This window comes from Leptinotarsa decemlineata, unplaced genomic scaffold (genome assembly GCF_025532065.1).
Source record: "Leptinotarsa decemlineata unplaced genomic scaffold, Ldec_3_MD MMD2_tig00001719_RagTag_RagTag, whole genome shotgun sequence".
In the NCBI taxonomy this organism is placed as follows: domain Eukaryota; kingdom Metazoa; phylum Arthropoda; class Insecta; order Coleoptera; family Chrysomelidae; genus Leptinotarsa; species Leptinotarsa decemlineata.
The window spans coordinates 11,153,112-11,171,130 of record NW_027412569.1 but is presented as its reverse complement, the minus strand read 5'-3'; the positions used below and the strand labels follow the sequence as shown (position 1 = coordinate 11,171,130).

The window sequence follows — 18,019 nt, the reverse complement described above, 5'->3', positions numbered from 1 at the left end:
AAAAGAAAGACTTGTTACTAGTTGACGAATATTCCACTCAGTTGAAGGTTTCTTATATGCAGTCGAACCACGATGATGTTAGTCGAGTCCCAGGTACATTGTATGGATCGGATCTTTCCTGTACTGACGAAGGGTAATATCCAGAAATCGGCCTGTTGGTGATCTACTCGATTGATTTCAGCGTGATCCCGCAGCTTTATGATCGAAAAGAATCTGCAGGACTAATCTCTGTGAGGTGATTTGTATTAATCATTATCATACACATATCTATTCACTCAATACAAACACAGATATATCGAAGCTTGGGTTTCTAGACTTCAATATATTCATTGAAATGCTTGACACTGATCATATATTTTGTTATGAATATTAGAGCAGATGTGAATTATGAAGGTACTCTTATTCAAGAGTTCACAACCCTGAAATTCCTGGTCTTTCAAGTTTCTTTCGGCATTTCTTGTCAACTGTCAACTTCTTGTCTTGTCAACTGTCTTTCTATACAAACAGTGTTGCCATTATTACTAATGTTAGATCTAACGTAGACATTAAAAATCTAACAGGTCCTTAACAATAACAAACCTGGTGATGACGACTTCAATCATCAGTCTAGAGAATTGGAGCTAAAGCCATATATTTCACAGAACACCTTCTGCCATCATATATTTTTGGAAAACATCGTCGAAAATAACGAATAGTTATTACTCACCTCTTATGGGAGACTGACTATCGAGTTGCAGCTTCAAATTCGATCCTCTACGGGACATTCGTATCGTGTGGAATTCGTTATCATTGACGTTTTGGCCGGCCAACAAGATCTGGAAATTAAAAAGGCGTGGAAGTTTATTGGAAGAGTTGTGAAAAGTTCTCATATTTACTATACTTGTACAGATTTATGGATTTCGTTTGAAAAAATGGACAAAACTAGATGGAGTGTGATAGAAAATGAAAGCTGTTACATATTCATTACATTATTCTTGTTTTTTAACAAATGTGTGTGAATACCCTTAGAAGTAATCTGACTGAGTTATTGGAAAACTATTGAACCTTATCACAGTGCTACAGCCCATTCTTGAGTTTCAGAGAGTAGAAATGTTAAAAGAAATTGAAAATTTCATATTCTTGAACACAAATTCGTGAGTGAGAGAAATTGAAGCCAGGAAAAAAAGAAGAAATCATAACCTTAAAAGTTGTACTGTCAAAGTTTAGTTGAGTTGATTTATGTAATTGCATTTCACAAAACCCCATTTTGAACTATTTGAACTATCATGTACCTACGTCTTTAATCTACTAATTTGTTGGAATGAGTTAATGAATGATAATGAACAAGAATCTATGGAAACGCATATTGATGGGAAAGTTTTCCACAATTTGATCTTATTAAGTTTTATATTTATATTTCTGCAGATTGTCATAGTTTCATCTTGAGTACTTTTCAATCACATGCAAGAGGAAGCGCTTAAAAAATGACAGGATCTAAACTTTTGTTACTATTACTTTCTTCAATACAACTTTTTCAACTCATTGAACCACTAGAGAAGGAAAATAAATTGATATTCAATGAACTATTTATATTCGAATCAATTTTTTTCAAACTATCAGAATTTTCCTGAATCTTTCAACATCCATTGAGGAAGTTATAGTTATAGATCTGACATAACCTCAATTGTCAGTGCGCACATTATGTCAACTGTCATAACCTAACAAACTGAACATCGTCAATTCGTTCATTTCTTATTTTAATTTTTTGAATGTCTTGATAGTTTTTCACCTCTTCTTCTGAAACATACAAATTTAACAAATCGAAAATTATAGAAATCGGTTCACCTGTTCTTGAATTATGAATGGTGTGACTAACACTACGTTCATTTCTTTCGATATCATTTGGCATTCTTTCCAATTGAATCATCCCAACGTTCAGTCCAAAAGTTTTTGTCATCTCATTCATTTATCCTTCTCAAGATTCCAAAACTGTTGATACTTCCGTAGACAATAGACGTCTCAACCTCCGACACTTGCACCAAATTAAATAACAATCGACTCATTCTCTCCAATGACGTCGGAGACCAATTATTTTTTTGCGACATCACACAGCCTACTCACCTTATCCTTTTCTCTGTCCTCCTTCTTCTTCTCCCTGACCCCGAGACGGAGCGCCAAACGAATGCGACCCGCTGCCACAGCCAACTCGATTCTGTCTCCTGTCTCGACAGTGCTCGTGATCAGTAGCAATCCAAGCGGTTTACTAGTCCTGGGGAAAAAATTGGCAAGGTGAAGGTGGAATTCCAGTGGAAAGTTAGAAAAACTTGGAAGGGGACTTTAAAATATGATAATAGTACACAAGCACTAGGTAGAAGGTGGTGAGTGTGTAAGATAAAGTTAGATAAGATATTTATTGACCTTTAAAAATTACAAAAATGTTTAGGAGATAAATTCACAACATAATTGTGTAGGTACGTCAAGACTGAGGTGCAGATATAAAAATGTATATAAAATTTGTAAAACTATGTAGAAATAGAAGTGGTGAATACTGTAAAAATGAGATAATCCTAGAAACTAGGCTTTATGTAAGGTAGTGCGTTAAATAGATAGTGCTAAATATTAAGTCTATATATGGGAAAAAACATCTTCAATATTATAAAGTGGATTTACAAGAAATTATTTTTTAAAGTAGTGTTTAAATTTTTTTGTAGTGAATGTCTTCCAATCCACCGGTATAAGGTTATATAGTTTAATTGGTAGAAAGTCAGTCTGCTTCATTGTTTTAGTGTAGTTCACTCGAGGTAGTCTATACAATTCTTTATTGCGGCTTTGTACTTATGAATTTCACTCCCCGTAGTGTTCGCATTTTTTTGTTTTGGTGTATCCACAAGATGGCTTCTGTGATATATATACATGGAACTGTTAAAATTTGCATTTTAATGAACAATGGTTGGGCATGTTCCCTTGGTCCAGCCTTAGCCATAGTTCTAACAATTTCTTTTGATTTATTAGTAACTGGTGGCACGCTGAGCTTGTGCCCCATAATAGAATCCCATATATTAAGTGGCAGTGAACCATACCGTAATATACCGTTTTCAGTACTTCAATTGATACTATTTCTCTGAGATTTCTAAATAAAAATTGACTTGTAGTTATCCAAAGATAAATATTTGCGTTAAAATGAGCTTCACCTCGTGACAGTGTCTCACTTGACATTCTATCAATCTCTTCTAAATTCCTGCTTCTGATTGAAAAAGTTGTCTGATTGAAAAAGTCTGCGTACATAAATACATCTGCGATGTCTAAGAAGGTTGGCAGATCATTAATATAGATTATTAACAACAGTGGCCCCGGGACTGAACCCTGAGGCACACTATGTTTGATTCGTATGGTCCTGGAGGTCACTTTATTGTAGGATATGTATTGTTGTCTGTCCGTAATGTAAAATCGTAACAGGTGGTTTTTCATATGTCACTACTACGGCTAAACGTGAACCGAATAATAGTAATTTCCATGGAGCGCTAAGAGAAGGGAATGTCAACTCAAAAGTCCACAGAGGAACTTTTGTTGGAGAAGCCTTAATATACTTCAACAACTTTTTTGCTTTCTCGAAAGAGGTTTATTTTCGAACTTACGAAAGAATATGAACAATCAAACTTCATTTCAGGATGGAACTGAGAGATTCCGATTTTTCTGCACCGTGGATTCCTATGAATATTCTGGATTCATTGTTATACATCTTCTGGGTCTTTAATTAATCACTTTCTTCCTTCAAATATAAATAAAATAGAGAGTTTGAAAGACCAATCGACTCTATAATGTGTCGAATATACCATCGTTCAAAAGGCTGCCACGGCCTCTCTGGGTGGAACGCATCCAAAACCTCCAATTTTCCATGACTCTGGCTGAATTTGACCTTTTGCATGGATTATGTTGGCTTTGAGAACCGCTGTGGTTTGTGACTCATTTAAATATTTTTTGATGACGAAATGCAATAGCCAAAGCCATCACTATCAGCACTTTACAATTACTTTCAATATCTAACGATGGTGTCAAGACTGAAGATCAAGTCTATCTCACCAACAACCTGCGTTCAATTCTTCAACGAAAACTTTTTTCATGACGTCATCAAACAAATATGTGCTGAGCGAAAAATTGGGCTGACGTAAGCGCGCCACGTGACTGGGAGGCCTGGCTCGTTAAGGGATACGCCTGATCCTGATTGTCTGTCTGCTTGAATTATTTATGTCCACAAAAAATTCAAATCTCCCGCCACGATGTTCTGAAACACAGAAGCGTGCGCTCTGATTAGCTGGCGAGCTGCGAGACAATTTGGTACGCTCTGATTGGCTCACCGCCCTGCTAACTGGGTGACAGGACACCACGTGATGATTTGATAGACTCTGGTTGCCTGGGAGAGCTGAGAGGTAACCTGACAGGTGTGATGACTGATGACCATTGTCTGCCTGAAGTGCCGCAATACCTATCAATACCGATATCAATTGTCAAAGTTTAGGAGTTGTTGTTTAGGACCCTATATAAACAAACGACTACCTTCAGAAGACTCCATAATGAAGTTGAACTGAGAGCTGTCGCTTCCAAGTGTTGGAAGGTGAGTTAAGAAACTCAATAACTCTTCTTTTACATACTGTATATCAAAGCGTTTTCTGAAAAGTCTTCACATAGTAACATTGGCATTTTCCGTGTTCATCGATAATGTATAAAAATTTGATCAAACTCTAACAAGAATTCAAATAATGCGAAAACTTCGTAATGGTAGTTTAACTTTCTGATAGTCACGCAACGTATCGACCTTGAATTATTAATCCGCCTTCAGTTGCTCTTTTCGTTGCTGTGAAAAGAATAAACCTTTTCAGTCTGATCGTTATATCACAAATTATATTCATTAGAAAGGAGGATCTCTTGTGATCTGTCGAAAAACAAAAAGAAGAAGAAAACTGTTTTTGACTGTTCTGAAAATGAGGTTATTGTTCAAATTTGGCGGGCTACATAAATGTTATTTATGTTGGTACAGTTGTTTTGAACATATGTCCACAATTTCAGTTGAGAAAGATGAGAAAATTGATATGGAGATTCGTCGAATCACCACCAGAGAAATTGCTGAGGATGTCAACTTATCTCGTGGCTCATTCTGTGCAATTTTTTCAAAAATTTTGGGCATGAAGCGTGTAGCAGCAAAATTCGTTCCAAAATTGCTGAATTTTGACCGAAAGAACCGTCGCATGGGCATCGTTTACGAATTGTTGGCAAAGTATTTTCGATAGATTCATTTTTTGACAGAGGTTCCAGTACAAACTATCATGAAAATTTGATAAAGAGTAGAATTGGGACCTCTAGCGTAGAACAAATCCTGAAAAAGATTATTCCCAAACACCAGAAGTGCTACACTCATCTAGATGCCTGTTTTACCAAACACGGTGGTGTCTCCAGAAGATGGAATACCTTCCTGGATCAATATTTGAGTCAAACACGAATTATTCCAACACCATCATTGTCTTCAATGTTGAAACCTGAATTCATCCTTTTTCATCCTCACCTGAACCTCAGAACTACATCTTCAGTCTGCGTAACCTGTTCGGCATCCATCGTAACCGACATGTGCTGCGTCCCGTTGAAGCTCAGCGTGGGGGCTTCTTTACCGCACGTCGGGCCACTGAAGAGCGTGTTTGTACAGTCGCAGATGAACCTGTTCCAGCCTTCGGTGCAGGTTCCGCCGTTGAGGCACGGTTGGGATGGACACTGCTGTGGTTGGGTGTGACACAGGGTTCTGATGGAACCTGGAAAGATGAAAATATTTAGTGTGGCAACTGTCACGAGTGATATCAGGGAAAATTAAATATAATACGTCTTCGTTCTATGTCGGTGTATTGGGTAGGTGAATTAAACAATACCGGAACCGGAACAGGTTGATTTTATATTCAAGGAAGAAGTTATTCCATCATAATCTCAACTGTCATACCTGCTTCCACGCACCTTTGAGACCGCCACCATTAGAATTTGAATAAGGTTAGAGGTGAGTGTGACACACCATTGTAAAGGTGATTTTATAAGGAGTTCATCCATGTGACTGTTCACTACGTAACTTTTTATTTTGGCGCCCTCTTGCGGAACAAAACATTGTCATCAATATCTTCAGAAAGCTTCAAAATAATCTCCTATATGAAAATACGTCGATAGCTGCTATTTTTCCTACACAAATCGGCTATTTTAGATGTAGGTTAGGTTAGGTTATTTTGGCGCCCTCTTGCGGAAGGAAACATTGTCATCAATATCTTCAGAAAGCTTCAAAATAGTCTCCTATATGAAAATATGTCGATAGGTACTACTTTTGCTACACAAATCGGCTATTTTAGATGTAAGAAAACCACTGACCCTAAGCTGTCAGCTGTCAAATTGTGTTTATTTTGGGTTGTCAGCACTTTACTCAACAAATGGCGGCAAATTCAAATTACCCTGTTTGAAGGACTCGTTGAAACGTCAAATTATAAAATACAAGAAGTTTTTGCAGATGACATTTCATATGATTGGGATTACCTAAGACAAATTTTATTTTGATACTATAATTGATTTTTTAACCTATACAGTTTGTAAGTCCTCTTCGAATGAAGAATGAGATTGCGATGAGGAATGATATTCTCTTTTTCATTGAAAAGTCAATTCAAGAATACATTTCAAATTATCATCAACCGTACATTTTTCTCAAGATATTTCATGACTTCGAATGAATCCTTTCTAACCAAACCACCAGATTCTAAAACTCGAAAGAACCTTAATGGCTGAACATCAAGAAAGCACTTTATTTACAGCGGAAATTGGAAGAACAGAGGTTTGAATTAGGAGCGCTGATTGAAAAAGAATTCCCTGAATTCATTTTGGACGAGATGTTTTTTGAGATTGTCACTTAAAAAGATCCACTGTAGATGAGAAACGTAATTGGCTTATTCCAATTTCTGTTGAATGGCAGCAAGCCGGAGCTCCATTGTCTGAAAGCATCAACAGATTTGAAACCAGACAGTAAATAAATAATTACAAAGTAAATGAGGTTGCGCAAAAAATATCAAAAATTTTTAAATGTTAAAATGAAAGAAATTTTTTGTACTTTTCCTCTGAAACCCTCAAATTGAATGTGTGAGGCTTTTCTACATGATGAAAAGTATTAACTTTGTTTTTCTCATTGCCACGTCTGACTTTTTACTATAACCTCAAGTTAGTAAGTACATTTTTACCTATTTATTTTACAGTTTTGCTGCAATATTTTTAAATTTTTTGTAGATGTCTTGATAAATGGAATAAACATTCTCGAAAGCTCGACCATATAACAAAGAGTATTCTTTAAACAACAGCCCAGCACTTTGACTGCATCCCCAACAATATTCCGTATTTTTCCTTAACTAGTCAGACAAGACTACCCTTTGCTATATATATATATATATATATATATATATATATATTCTGATCATTCGCAAAATGATTTCAATTTAAGAGCCACCGGTAGATATCTATTTCAGCCTATCCTATTGGGCATCGTCAGTACCGGGCAGGCGGTCCTCGATTGAAGACAAAATGTGAAAAACCAAGAGAAGAACTTGATAGAAATAACTGCGTAAACGCAAGCGAGACATAAGTGGAACCATCTATTGGTGTGACACCCAAGTCAACTTGCCAAGTTCTTATGTCAAACTTGAGTAGAGCCTAGATGATGATAGCATGACCAGCTGTCGAAAGCGCTAGCATATAATTAAATAGAAGTTATAAAGCTTCAAATCCTTTTTGTGACTTACATTAATATTAAAATACTGAAAATAAAGGAACGTTTGTTGCATCATATACATATAAATAGTACAGTAAAACGGATTAACGGGGTCTCTCAGTAAAAAATCGAAAATCAAAACTCTGCTTTACTTTGCCAAGCTTTCGCTTCTAATGGGCTTCTTCAGGGCCTATAATTTATTGAGTTGTGGTTTTTTTTGCCAATGAATAACATTACAAATACTACTTACAGTAAAAATGAGTAAAAAACAATGAATTGAACATATAAATTGACGAAAGAAAGTTAAATATTAATGGATTTTTTTGATCATTTTTCAATGGGCATGATGATTTGATAATCTTTGACTCCAAAGGGAGAGTTGATTGATATAATTTTCATTATTATCATTATATATTATATATATATAAAGTACAAGAAAATACTTAATAAAAATAGCTGCGTAAACGCAAGCGAAACATAAGTGGAACCACCTATAAACAACCATTTTAGATGAAATTCACAAGCGAAAACACTGGCCAATGAATTTAGCCATCAGCTTAGTTACAGTTAGCTTCACATGTGTTTCAATCACCAAGTAATCATCTTCAAAAGGAAGAATAAACCCCTCAATCTTTTTCTTGAAGATGATTACTTGGTGATCGAAACACGTGTCGAAGTGACAAAATAACAGTTTGTTGTTGAGTAATATTCATTACTACACCAAAGGTTCCAAACAGTGCCTCACAAGTTATGAAATAACGTTCAAAATCACAAATTTTCAAAAAAGAACGTCCAAACTGAATACAAAAGCAAATTTTTCATAGCATCGAAATTCAATACTCAAATGTCAGAGTCAAATTTTGTGATGGCTAGTGTTGCTTCCAATACCTCGTGCCGGTTTAATTTGTGAACGGACCACCAGTGAAATAATCAAGCCTCGAATTTCTCTTCCGCTTTAAGCCTCCCTGCAAGCTTCTCCTGCATCATTTGAAGGATTTATCGGGTTATTTTCGAGACCGGAAGTGCAACCACCTGAGGCGAGCTGCCAGCCTACATTAGATCCCTTCAAATCCGAGCAACGAGCTTTTTCTTTCCCGCCAGCGGCCTTTAGTGGAGAACTTTATTACCGCGGTAAATCCGTTACTGTGAATTCTTCATGAAGATACATTAAACGTGATTAATGACGTTAAATTACGAACAACCAGATAGACGCTAATGGATCCCCTGCGCTTATCGAGCGACGTAAAAAATTGATTCAGCTGTAGGTTGGGGTAAACGTTCACCAGGCAATTGTAAACTGAAAATATTAGTCCGCAAACAGAGTTAGATATCACTCCATCTAACGGTGATCAATCAATTCAATAGGACTTTTCATAACAATTTTTTTGTGCCATGCGTCAGTATCAGCCATCTTGTACTTGGAACCAATTCTTCTTATCCTCTCCGATAATCCTCTGATGAAGGGAAGTGCAAGCACTGGTTGTGACGGCTTCTCTTCCTTGCGAGGCTTTTAGCCAAGGTCTTTTTCTTATTCTAATTTCCAACTTAAGGACGAATTATTTACACAAGATGAGGGACTGCCAATGGGATCGCCACTTTCACCAGTCATAACCAACATACAGTGCTAGTCAAAAGTCCCCTCCCCCCCTCGTATCTTTTGAACGGGTATACTCATAATAATGAAATTTGGAGTGTGGAAATAAACGGATGTAGGCTTCTTAACTGGTCATAACAGGTGACGCAATAGTCATAAATGACGTCACAAGGCCACTGTGACCAAAAATTTTAAATGGGACCCTATGGCAAGTGACAGCTCGTTTGAAAGGTATTGAAAATACCTATTCAGTTATACCAATTTTGTTTGGGTTTCGGCTGATTTTGATTGATAAATTGAAGAAATACGAAAATTATAGTTTCGCATTTAATTAATAAAGATTTAAGAACCAGTTCTTATAATAAGTGTTCAAAATGTGCTCCATCTACTTCCTGGCAGTAATGCATCCTATTGCTAAACTCTTGTCGTACTCGTCCCAGTGTGTCAGCGGAAATTGCCCTACATTCTTCAACAATTCGTTGTTTCAGAATGGCAATACTGTCAGGTGCTGTAGCGTAAACCTTAGATTTCAAGTACCCCCATAGAAAAAAATCTAATGGTGTAAGGTCCGGTGACCGAGCTGGCCATTCGATCGAACCTCGTCGTCCAATCCATCTACCACGATATTCTTCATCTAGGTAACGTCTTACTGCACCGTAATAGTATGCAGGAGCACCATCTTGTTGAAACGTTATTTCCAAGTTGTCGAATTCATCTGGATTATCTTCTAGAATTTCAAGAATTAACGCCTCAATATCAGTTTGTAACATCTCCAGATACAATTCACCGGTTAAGTTAGCATTGAGAAAAAGAGGCCCAACTATGTGGTTTCCCAAAATACCTGCCCAAACATTTACTTTTTCTGGAAATTGAGTATGTTTTTCACGAAAGATGTGAGGATTTGTGTCACTCCAATACCTCACATTTTGAGTGTTAACATTTCCATTGAGAAAGAAAGTACTTTCGTCACTAAAACAAATTGTCTGTATGTAGCCTGGTTGTTGGTTTATTTTATCGGACATAGTTTCACAGAATTCTAGTCTTCGGTCGGGGTCATCATCTGAAAGTTGGTGCACCATTTTTAATTTGTATGGATGAAATTTGTTTTTAGCCAACACCCTATGTACTGTCCTTTGACTGACTTCACAGATAGACGCAACTTGGGCTGTGGAAGAAGTAGGGTTCACTACCATTTATCCAAGTATGTCAATTTTTTTGTCATCACTAATTGTTGGTCGACCAGATCGTTTGGCATTTTGAACACTACCTGATGCTTCAAACTTCCGAAGAAGCTCCCTCAAATAAACCCTCGATATAGGGCGATCAGGGTACCTCTCATTAAACAGTCGTTCCGCTGCATGGAAATTGTTTCTACATTCACCAATTATTAAGATAGCTGCTACTTTGTCGGCTACAGTACGTACCATTTTGCCTATGTAAACACTTAAACGTCTCGTTAAACAATAGCTTAGGTAAATTTTCAAGGTATAAACACTTTCGACAAGTAGATAATTCAAACACGTCAACCTTTTTGACAATGAACCAGAGGCGTACTTTAAAATCTTTATTAATTAAATGCGAAACAATAATTTTCGTATTTCTTCAATTTATCAATCAAAATCAGCCGAAACCCAAACAAAATTGGTATGACTGAATAGGTATTTTCAATACCTTTCAAACGAGCTGTCACTTGCCATAGGGTCCCATTTAAAATTTTTGGTCACAGTAGCCTTGTGACGTCATTTATGACTATTGCGTCACCTGTTATGACCAGTTAAGAAGACTACATCCGTTTATTTCCACCCTCCAAATTTCATTATTATAAGTATACCCGTTCCAAAGATACGAGGGGGGGAGGGGACTTTTGACTAGCACTGTATAATATGGAGTGGTTTGAAACTTTGGCCATTGAAGAAGCCCACAAGAAGTACCAAGTCTGCTTGAGATGCGTAGACGACACCTTCATAATATGGAACCATGGAAACACTGAACTAGACGCCTTCCTGAAATACATCAACAGCGTGAGACCTTCCATCATTTTCACAATTGAGAAGGAAATCCACAACGAATTGCCATTATTAGACTTTTTGGTGAAGAGGACCGACACTAAGTGGGAAACATCTGTATATCGAAAACCCACTCATACGGGACAGTATCTGAACCACGAATCCAACCACCATCATTCAACTAAAAGAGGAATCATCAAGACTCTATTGGACCGTGCTTTCGGGCTCTGTAACACGAAGGAAGGTCTCGAGAAGGAACTAGACATCAGCAAAAATGATCTTCAACGGAATGGCTACTCCAAACTCCTTGCTACTCCTTGCGTTGCGAAGGTCTTTCTAGATGGTAGGAAGACCTTCGCAACGCAATCTCCTTAACATACAGGTCCAGAGGGTTAGACCAGTAATTGATTCCATTGCCACTGTTGGTGTTGTTCTCATGGCTCCTGTGATATTTAAACAAGCAAATCGAGTGATGTAATAAATTGATGAGTATGAAAAAGTATTTTCAAAGATCTTTGTCATATTGATTGAAAGAGAACCCCTTAATATCCGTCAGAACAATGATACCCAGCAAAAAATTCATTACGAAAAATAATATAAGGATTTGTTGTTTTTATACTCAATTATCTTCTTGAAATGGAACGATTCAACGAAAACAGACCGAATCTCGGGCACACCCTATTAGGCACAACAACAAAAAAAGCTAAACCACTCACCAGAATCCTGTTCCCGTGCAAATCCGGCGACATCCACCGCCTCATTGTTCATAATGAGGTCCTTGAAGCATCCGACGAATCCTTGTTGAAGGACGGCGGTCCAGAGCCCTGCGGGGACGGGGATTTCGGAAAAGGGCGCTCCTAGTCCACCCACGTACATGTTCCCGTCCAGCTCGAGGCTTGTCGAACCCTCTGCAACAGATTGGCATTGTCAGGGAGTTGTAGGGTGGAGTTGATGAGTTGGATGGTGGAATATTCATGTAGAGTCATAATTATACGTGTAGGAGGAGTTTTACAAATACAGAATTATTAGGTTCCTTGTGTTCCAATCAGAATTGAAGTGTGGAAAGAGAGAACCCCCTTCTTCTTGAAAAGATCAATGAATTTGTGTGGAAAAAGTCACGACTACTGAAATTGTATCTCGATTATTTATAATTTTTACAGAGCCCTGAAAATAGAGCCAAAAGCGGGTAGTCTGGCTTCCGCGCGCCTTTCGTCACTCTGACATAAAAACAAAAAAAATTATTTAAACATATTAAATGTGAATATTAAGGAATGAAAAGATTCATGTAATGTTGGGATACATCAATAAACAATAATCCGCAGTCAAAAAATTTTTATCCCAATTTTAACGTTGATTATAAATTTGTTAATTAATAACTTTTTCTGAATTGAAGGTTAATATAAAAATCCCTATAATTATTAAAATAAAACCCTGGCATTTTTTTCCTTTGGTGAAGTTATCCTTAATAGAAAAAAAATAGATTACCGTTGCCAAAATAAAAAAAAAATATTTTCTATTTTTTATTGACAATTGAAAATTATAATTTTATAGAAAATACATCACAAAATTTTTTTTTCTAATTTTCCATTGTTTCAATATCTCATGACTAAAAAATAATTAATAATATTTCCTTTTCAATTTTTTACAGCTATTGTTGATGAATTTATTGCAAACAAATACATTGTTCATGAGCAATTCTAAAATTTTTTTTGCATTATGTTAATTGAAAAAAATCATGATTTTTAGAAAAAAAATGGTTTTTCAAAAATATTTCTTTGTTGCTAAAAAATGCGTTTGTTAATTAACAATCGTTTTTTGCAACTAAATATTGAAATTAAGGAACCGTTTTTTTTTAATCATAAATTCTATTGTTCTTTAAGGTTTCGAAAAAATTTTTTTTAATTCTTTTTTTAATGAAAATTATATTGCCTTGTTGTGGAATCAATTTGGTACTGATGTTTGACTTTTATTACATTATTAACTTCGAACTTTTTTTTTTCCTTTTTTTACTCTGCTCTGTATAATTTCGGAAGGAACAATCATGAAATACAAATCAATTCAAAGAACTAAGATTATAAAAAAAAAGGAAAGAAGGAAAAAAAAAATCACATCAAAGGTGCTGCTTCGTTCCCTCCTGTTCGTAAAAGAGGACATATGCCTCATCGCTCACAAGTGATTTTGGCGAAATGGGGAACACGTGTAAATCGTTGTATTCATGCCACGTGCCACTATATGGGTGTCTGCAATATGCAGTAAGTGTAAGTGTAAGTAGTCCGTTGTAAGTAGTCCCACTGTGATTTGAAAGTGCATATAGATTATAACGACAAGGAGCCACATTGTCTGCTGCATAACTGCTCATATCTAATCCATCTGAAGAAAAGTCAATGGAAACATTCAATTTGCCTCTAAACCTTTCCGTCGGAGAGAATCTTTTCAAATGAATCACTAAAATACAGGGAAACTTATAGATTGATAAGGACTTTCTACATTTTCTCCTTTGCTTGCACCTCGGACACATTGGTTTTTCATCTCCATCCAGAGTTTCCTCTCTTGAGAAAGAATCCAAGCAATGTGACAAACTCAATTGGCCAGTTCTTTGTGGTATGGGAAGGGACAAATCCCAGAAAAGATCAAAGGTTACTGATGAGTGTCCACAGTGTGTGCATTTCATAGTGGATTTTAATTGACCAACGAAATAGTCTACAATCTTGAAGTTGTTCATATTCAAATATCTCTGCCAGGAATCTTGTGCTTTTCCGTTATCGCTCAATTTTTCATCAATCTCAGTTCAGATCGGTTCAGGTTTCTCAGTAATTTTGTTGAGGTCCTCATGTAAACCTTCTAAAAGATATCGAAGGAATTCGTGGGCGTCTTGATGGGCAGAATTCATGATTCGAGGGGCAAATCTTTGAATCTGATTTTTGAAGTAGACTGTGTTAATTACTCTATCAGATGAATCTTCTGACTATAATTCCTTAATAACTTCTGCGAACGATTTGATTAAAACACCTTTCATACTAGAAATACTAGTATTGATATCTTCCATGTATGCATCCTTTTTTAGGTATTCCAGCAACCATCCCGTGTTTGATAAACATTGGATTATACTGTTCATGAAACAGGTGTTTCCAAGATTTTTAAGACCATTGAACCCAAGAGTTTTGATTGAAGAATGTATCACCGATCTATTGTTGCAACTACGTTTGCCACTACTATCTTCTTCTGAATAAACACGGATAGGATGATTCACCCCTTCATTGGACTGGTAGGATAAGGAATTCGAAGCAAAACTGCTCAAAACTGAATTAGATATTAGTTCTTTTGAGGGCTCAGCCAGAGGACCAAACTCAGCCTCATTTGGAGTTCCCACTTCCTTTTCTGTCAAAGCTTGACGGTTTTGCTGCGAGTCTTCCACCAAACTGCACAACTCCAGTTCTTGCACTGTCTGTACATGCCGATATATTTTGTTCATGGGAAACATTGATAATTCACTTAGGGTTTTTGATTGGGGAATTGTACCTAAACATGAAGCTGCATTTCCTCTTTGAATCAGAACGCTAATTTTTTGAATCAACAAAGAGGTAGCTCTTGGGTCATTCGTTTCTTTGGATATCCTATTGCCGATTTCGCGAATGAACTTCAATGCTTGGGGGCCTAAGGTACCAAATGTTTCGCTTCCTTATGCATGAAAAATGAAATTATCTCCCAAATAATTGTATTTCCGTTTTTTTTTTACGATTCCGCTGATGAAGCTGCTGCACCGCTGGATACAGAAGTCGAAGGAACGTGACAAGGAGCCAAAGGATCGACGCATGTGAAATCCCAGACAACCGGTTTTCCTTTCCGCCAAGGAATGAGAGTCATGCCATCTGGTCGTTTCCCATCATCGCTGCAAGTGCCTGAGGGTTATAAGATGGAAGGTATATTTGCCGAACCTAAGGCACGTTTGATGACATCATTTACAGCTTGATGACGAGAAAAGCGCCCGGCGCTATATCTACAATTCAATCCATGATATCCTCGGGTGTCTACTTCCACTCCACACTTGCATTGTTTATTTAAAAAAAATTGTTATAAACAAATTTTTTTAAATTTTTTTTTCAATACTGTGTTCTATAATAAAAGTAACTATGTGTTTTTTTATCTATTTTATTTTTTATAAAGTCCCAAATTTCTAAACTCCATGGATTGAAATGTTCATTTCAGAACATCAAACGCTTCAACCTGCTTGCAGAAACCTTCCCATTATAACGAAACATTATTGTCTTTCGAGGTGCCCTCAGAAATCATGTCTTTCAATTAAATTATAACGATACGCTCCATGCGGATGTTATTCTCAGAACGTGTCGGGCTCAAATTTAAATAATTGTCTTTGCTATTCCCGACCCATATTGCACAGATAAGAGAAAACCCTACTAACTCATTTTAAGGGTGAAAATGAATTTGAACTTTTGGTTGTTGAGTCCTGCTACCATTGAGTAGTCACAAAGTTGAAGGTGAAGAAAGATATTACATGTTAAGGGAGATATACTGTGTGAGAAAAAGTTGAGGCTTCCAATGAATCATTTTGAGGATGCATTTCGTGTTCTACAGAATAATATGTAAGATATTGGAAACTACTGATTGATACTGCAGATATGAATCTGTGATGTATTCAACTTAAATAATAATACAACTTCTTACTCTCCGTTCTTTATTCTGTCGCTCACCTAGACATACTACTATAATAGGGGAGTTCAAGCGGGGATTTCGGGATTTACTAAAGCGCGGCAGATTAATATACAGGGGAATACTTTGTACCCGGTTAAGTACCTCCACCAAATATGAGCTCCATATATAAGGCCGCCTGTGAGGGATGAAGGATTAGATAGGTAAAAAAAAATGATCATCAGAAATTCTCGAGCTCGTCAGATTAAGGTAGGGTGAGTTAATTACCTTCTGAAAAGTGTATATTCCAGTAATCTGACGATTTGAGAGTGGCGTAAAGAAAGGGGAGGGCAGCAAAGTTGTAAAAAAATAATGTCATTTCGACATTCTCGAGCGTAGAATTTTTTTTTTATTTTGAAGGAAATAATTCAAGGATAACGAAAAATATATAATCTGACGATTTCCGCAAGCCGAAATAATAAAAAATCGTCGATTAAATTCAATGCGTGCAGCTGTGTGATACCTATATTTCCCTCTCCGAGTTTCTATTCCTCTATTCTCTATTCACTTTTTCTCTATCTATTACTCTCTCACTCCGACCCCACTCTGAATTCTGTTGTCATGACGCCATCACAGCTGATCACAGAGACTCGTTCGTGATGAAAATGAAGATGATGATTAAATTATCAATTAATTGATGGATGTAGCCGTTACTACGTGGTAGGAAATCATAAAGAAGAAAAGAGAAATGAAACTTTCTATGTTTTTTACTACTTTCATTCGTAACTAACATTACTGCAGTTTCATCTTATAAGGACATTTTCAAACTTATACAATATATAAGTTTGAAAATGTCCTTATACAATATATAAGTTTGAAAATGTCCTTACAGGACGAAACTCCAGTAACGTTAGTTACAAATAAAAGTGGTTTAAAACATACACTTATTTATTTGCATGCTATTTCCTTAGTTTTTCAATTAATTAAGTTCAAAGAATTGAAATATTTTTAAAAAAATTATTGTTTTTATCAGATTAAACGAATCCCTCTAGATAATCGTCAGATTATGAGACAGCACGTCTAAAACATAAGGATGAACCATATATATAATCTGACGCGCTTGAGTATTCCAAAATGGCGATTTTTTTTTGCACATTATAATAATGGCCGCGAGTTTGCGTCAGATCGAAATCGTCAGATTATTGAATAGAAGTTTAACCTTTACGTACAACCACCCACTTCATGCAAACGATCAGATAAACATACCAACATTATTAAAAATACGTAGGACATTGATGCTATTGATATCTGACGCGCTCGAGTATGTCCATGCAACAGTAATTTTTTACATACTTAAAAATCTATAGCCGCTTCCCTCACCGATGAAAAGGTATATATCATATAACATTTTCTTCTTCTTATCATCTGAGCTTTGCAACCTAATATGTCTCAATGACGCTCAAGTAAATCCCCATTTTGCACCGTGAGCTCCCCTGCTACTATGTATACAGAGTGCCACACTAACATACTATATACAGGATGTCACATTTTGTATGTCGTGTAACAAAAATGAGTGGTTTTCATAACTCTTTGAATGACTTTTGTGGCGAGAAAATGAATAATGTTTTGAAGAAGGACTCCTAATTTCACCAGCTTCTGCAGGGATCAGCAAACTCGATGTTGGTGCTGATCTAGCTTTCAGTTTATACTGTCATGCATCGTATATCAGTAAAACTCACCAATGGTTTTGAAATCTGTATGGAAACCATCAACCGTTATCCTTGAATCTCTTCCAGTTCGCCTGAAGGTGACCTCGTGCCAAGTACCGTCGTCTATTCTTCTTCTGGATCCACGTTGCTTGGAAGGTCCAGAGCCCAGATCCAAATGCACGTAGATATGACCGTTGTAAATTTCTACAGCAAATAAGTCAACCTGAAATCGAATATTCAGTAAGATTCAGTATCTATTTAGATTTTGGAAAATTCATTATGAATCGAAAAATTCATTTATATGTTGAACGAT

At 36.5% G+C, this 18,019-nt stretch overlaps 1 protein-coding gene across 3 annotated transcripts in view; it reads right to left on the bottom strand.

The window, feature by feature from the left end:
• Nrx-1 (Neurexin 1) overlaps positions 1-18,019 on the bottom strand; it is a 208,289-nt gene that overhangs the window by 35,594 nt on the left and 154,676 nt on the right. For all 3 annotated transcript variants that reach the window (XM_074176497.1, XM_023171873.2, XM_074176498.1), the window contains 5 exons: positions 17,737-17,929; positions 12,067-12,258; positions 5,537-5,777; positions 2,101-2,248; positions 707-815 (listed from right to left, as the gene is read on the bottom strand). In XM_074176497.1, the coding sequence (XP_074032598.1) occupies positions 707-815; positions 2,101-2,248; positions 5,537-5,777; positions 12,067-12,258; positions 17,737-17,929 (883 nt within the window). The remainder of the gene's footprint in view (positions 1-706; positions 816-2,100; positions 2,249-5,536; positions 5,778-12,066; positions 12,259-17,736; positions 17,930-18,019) is intronic.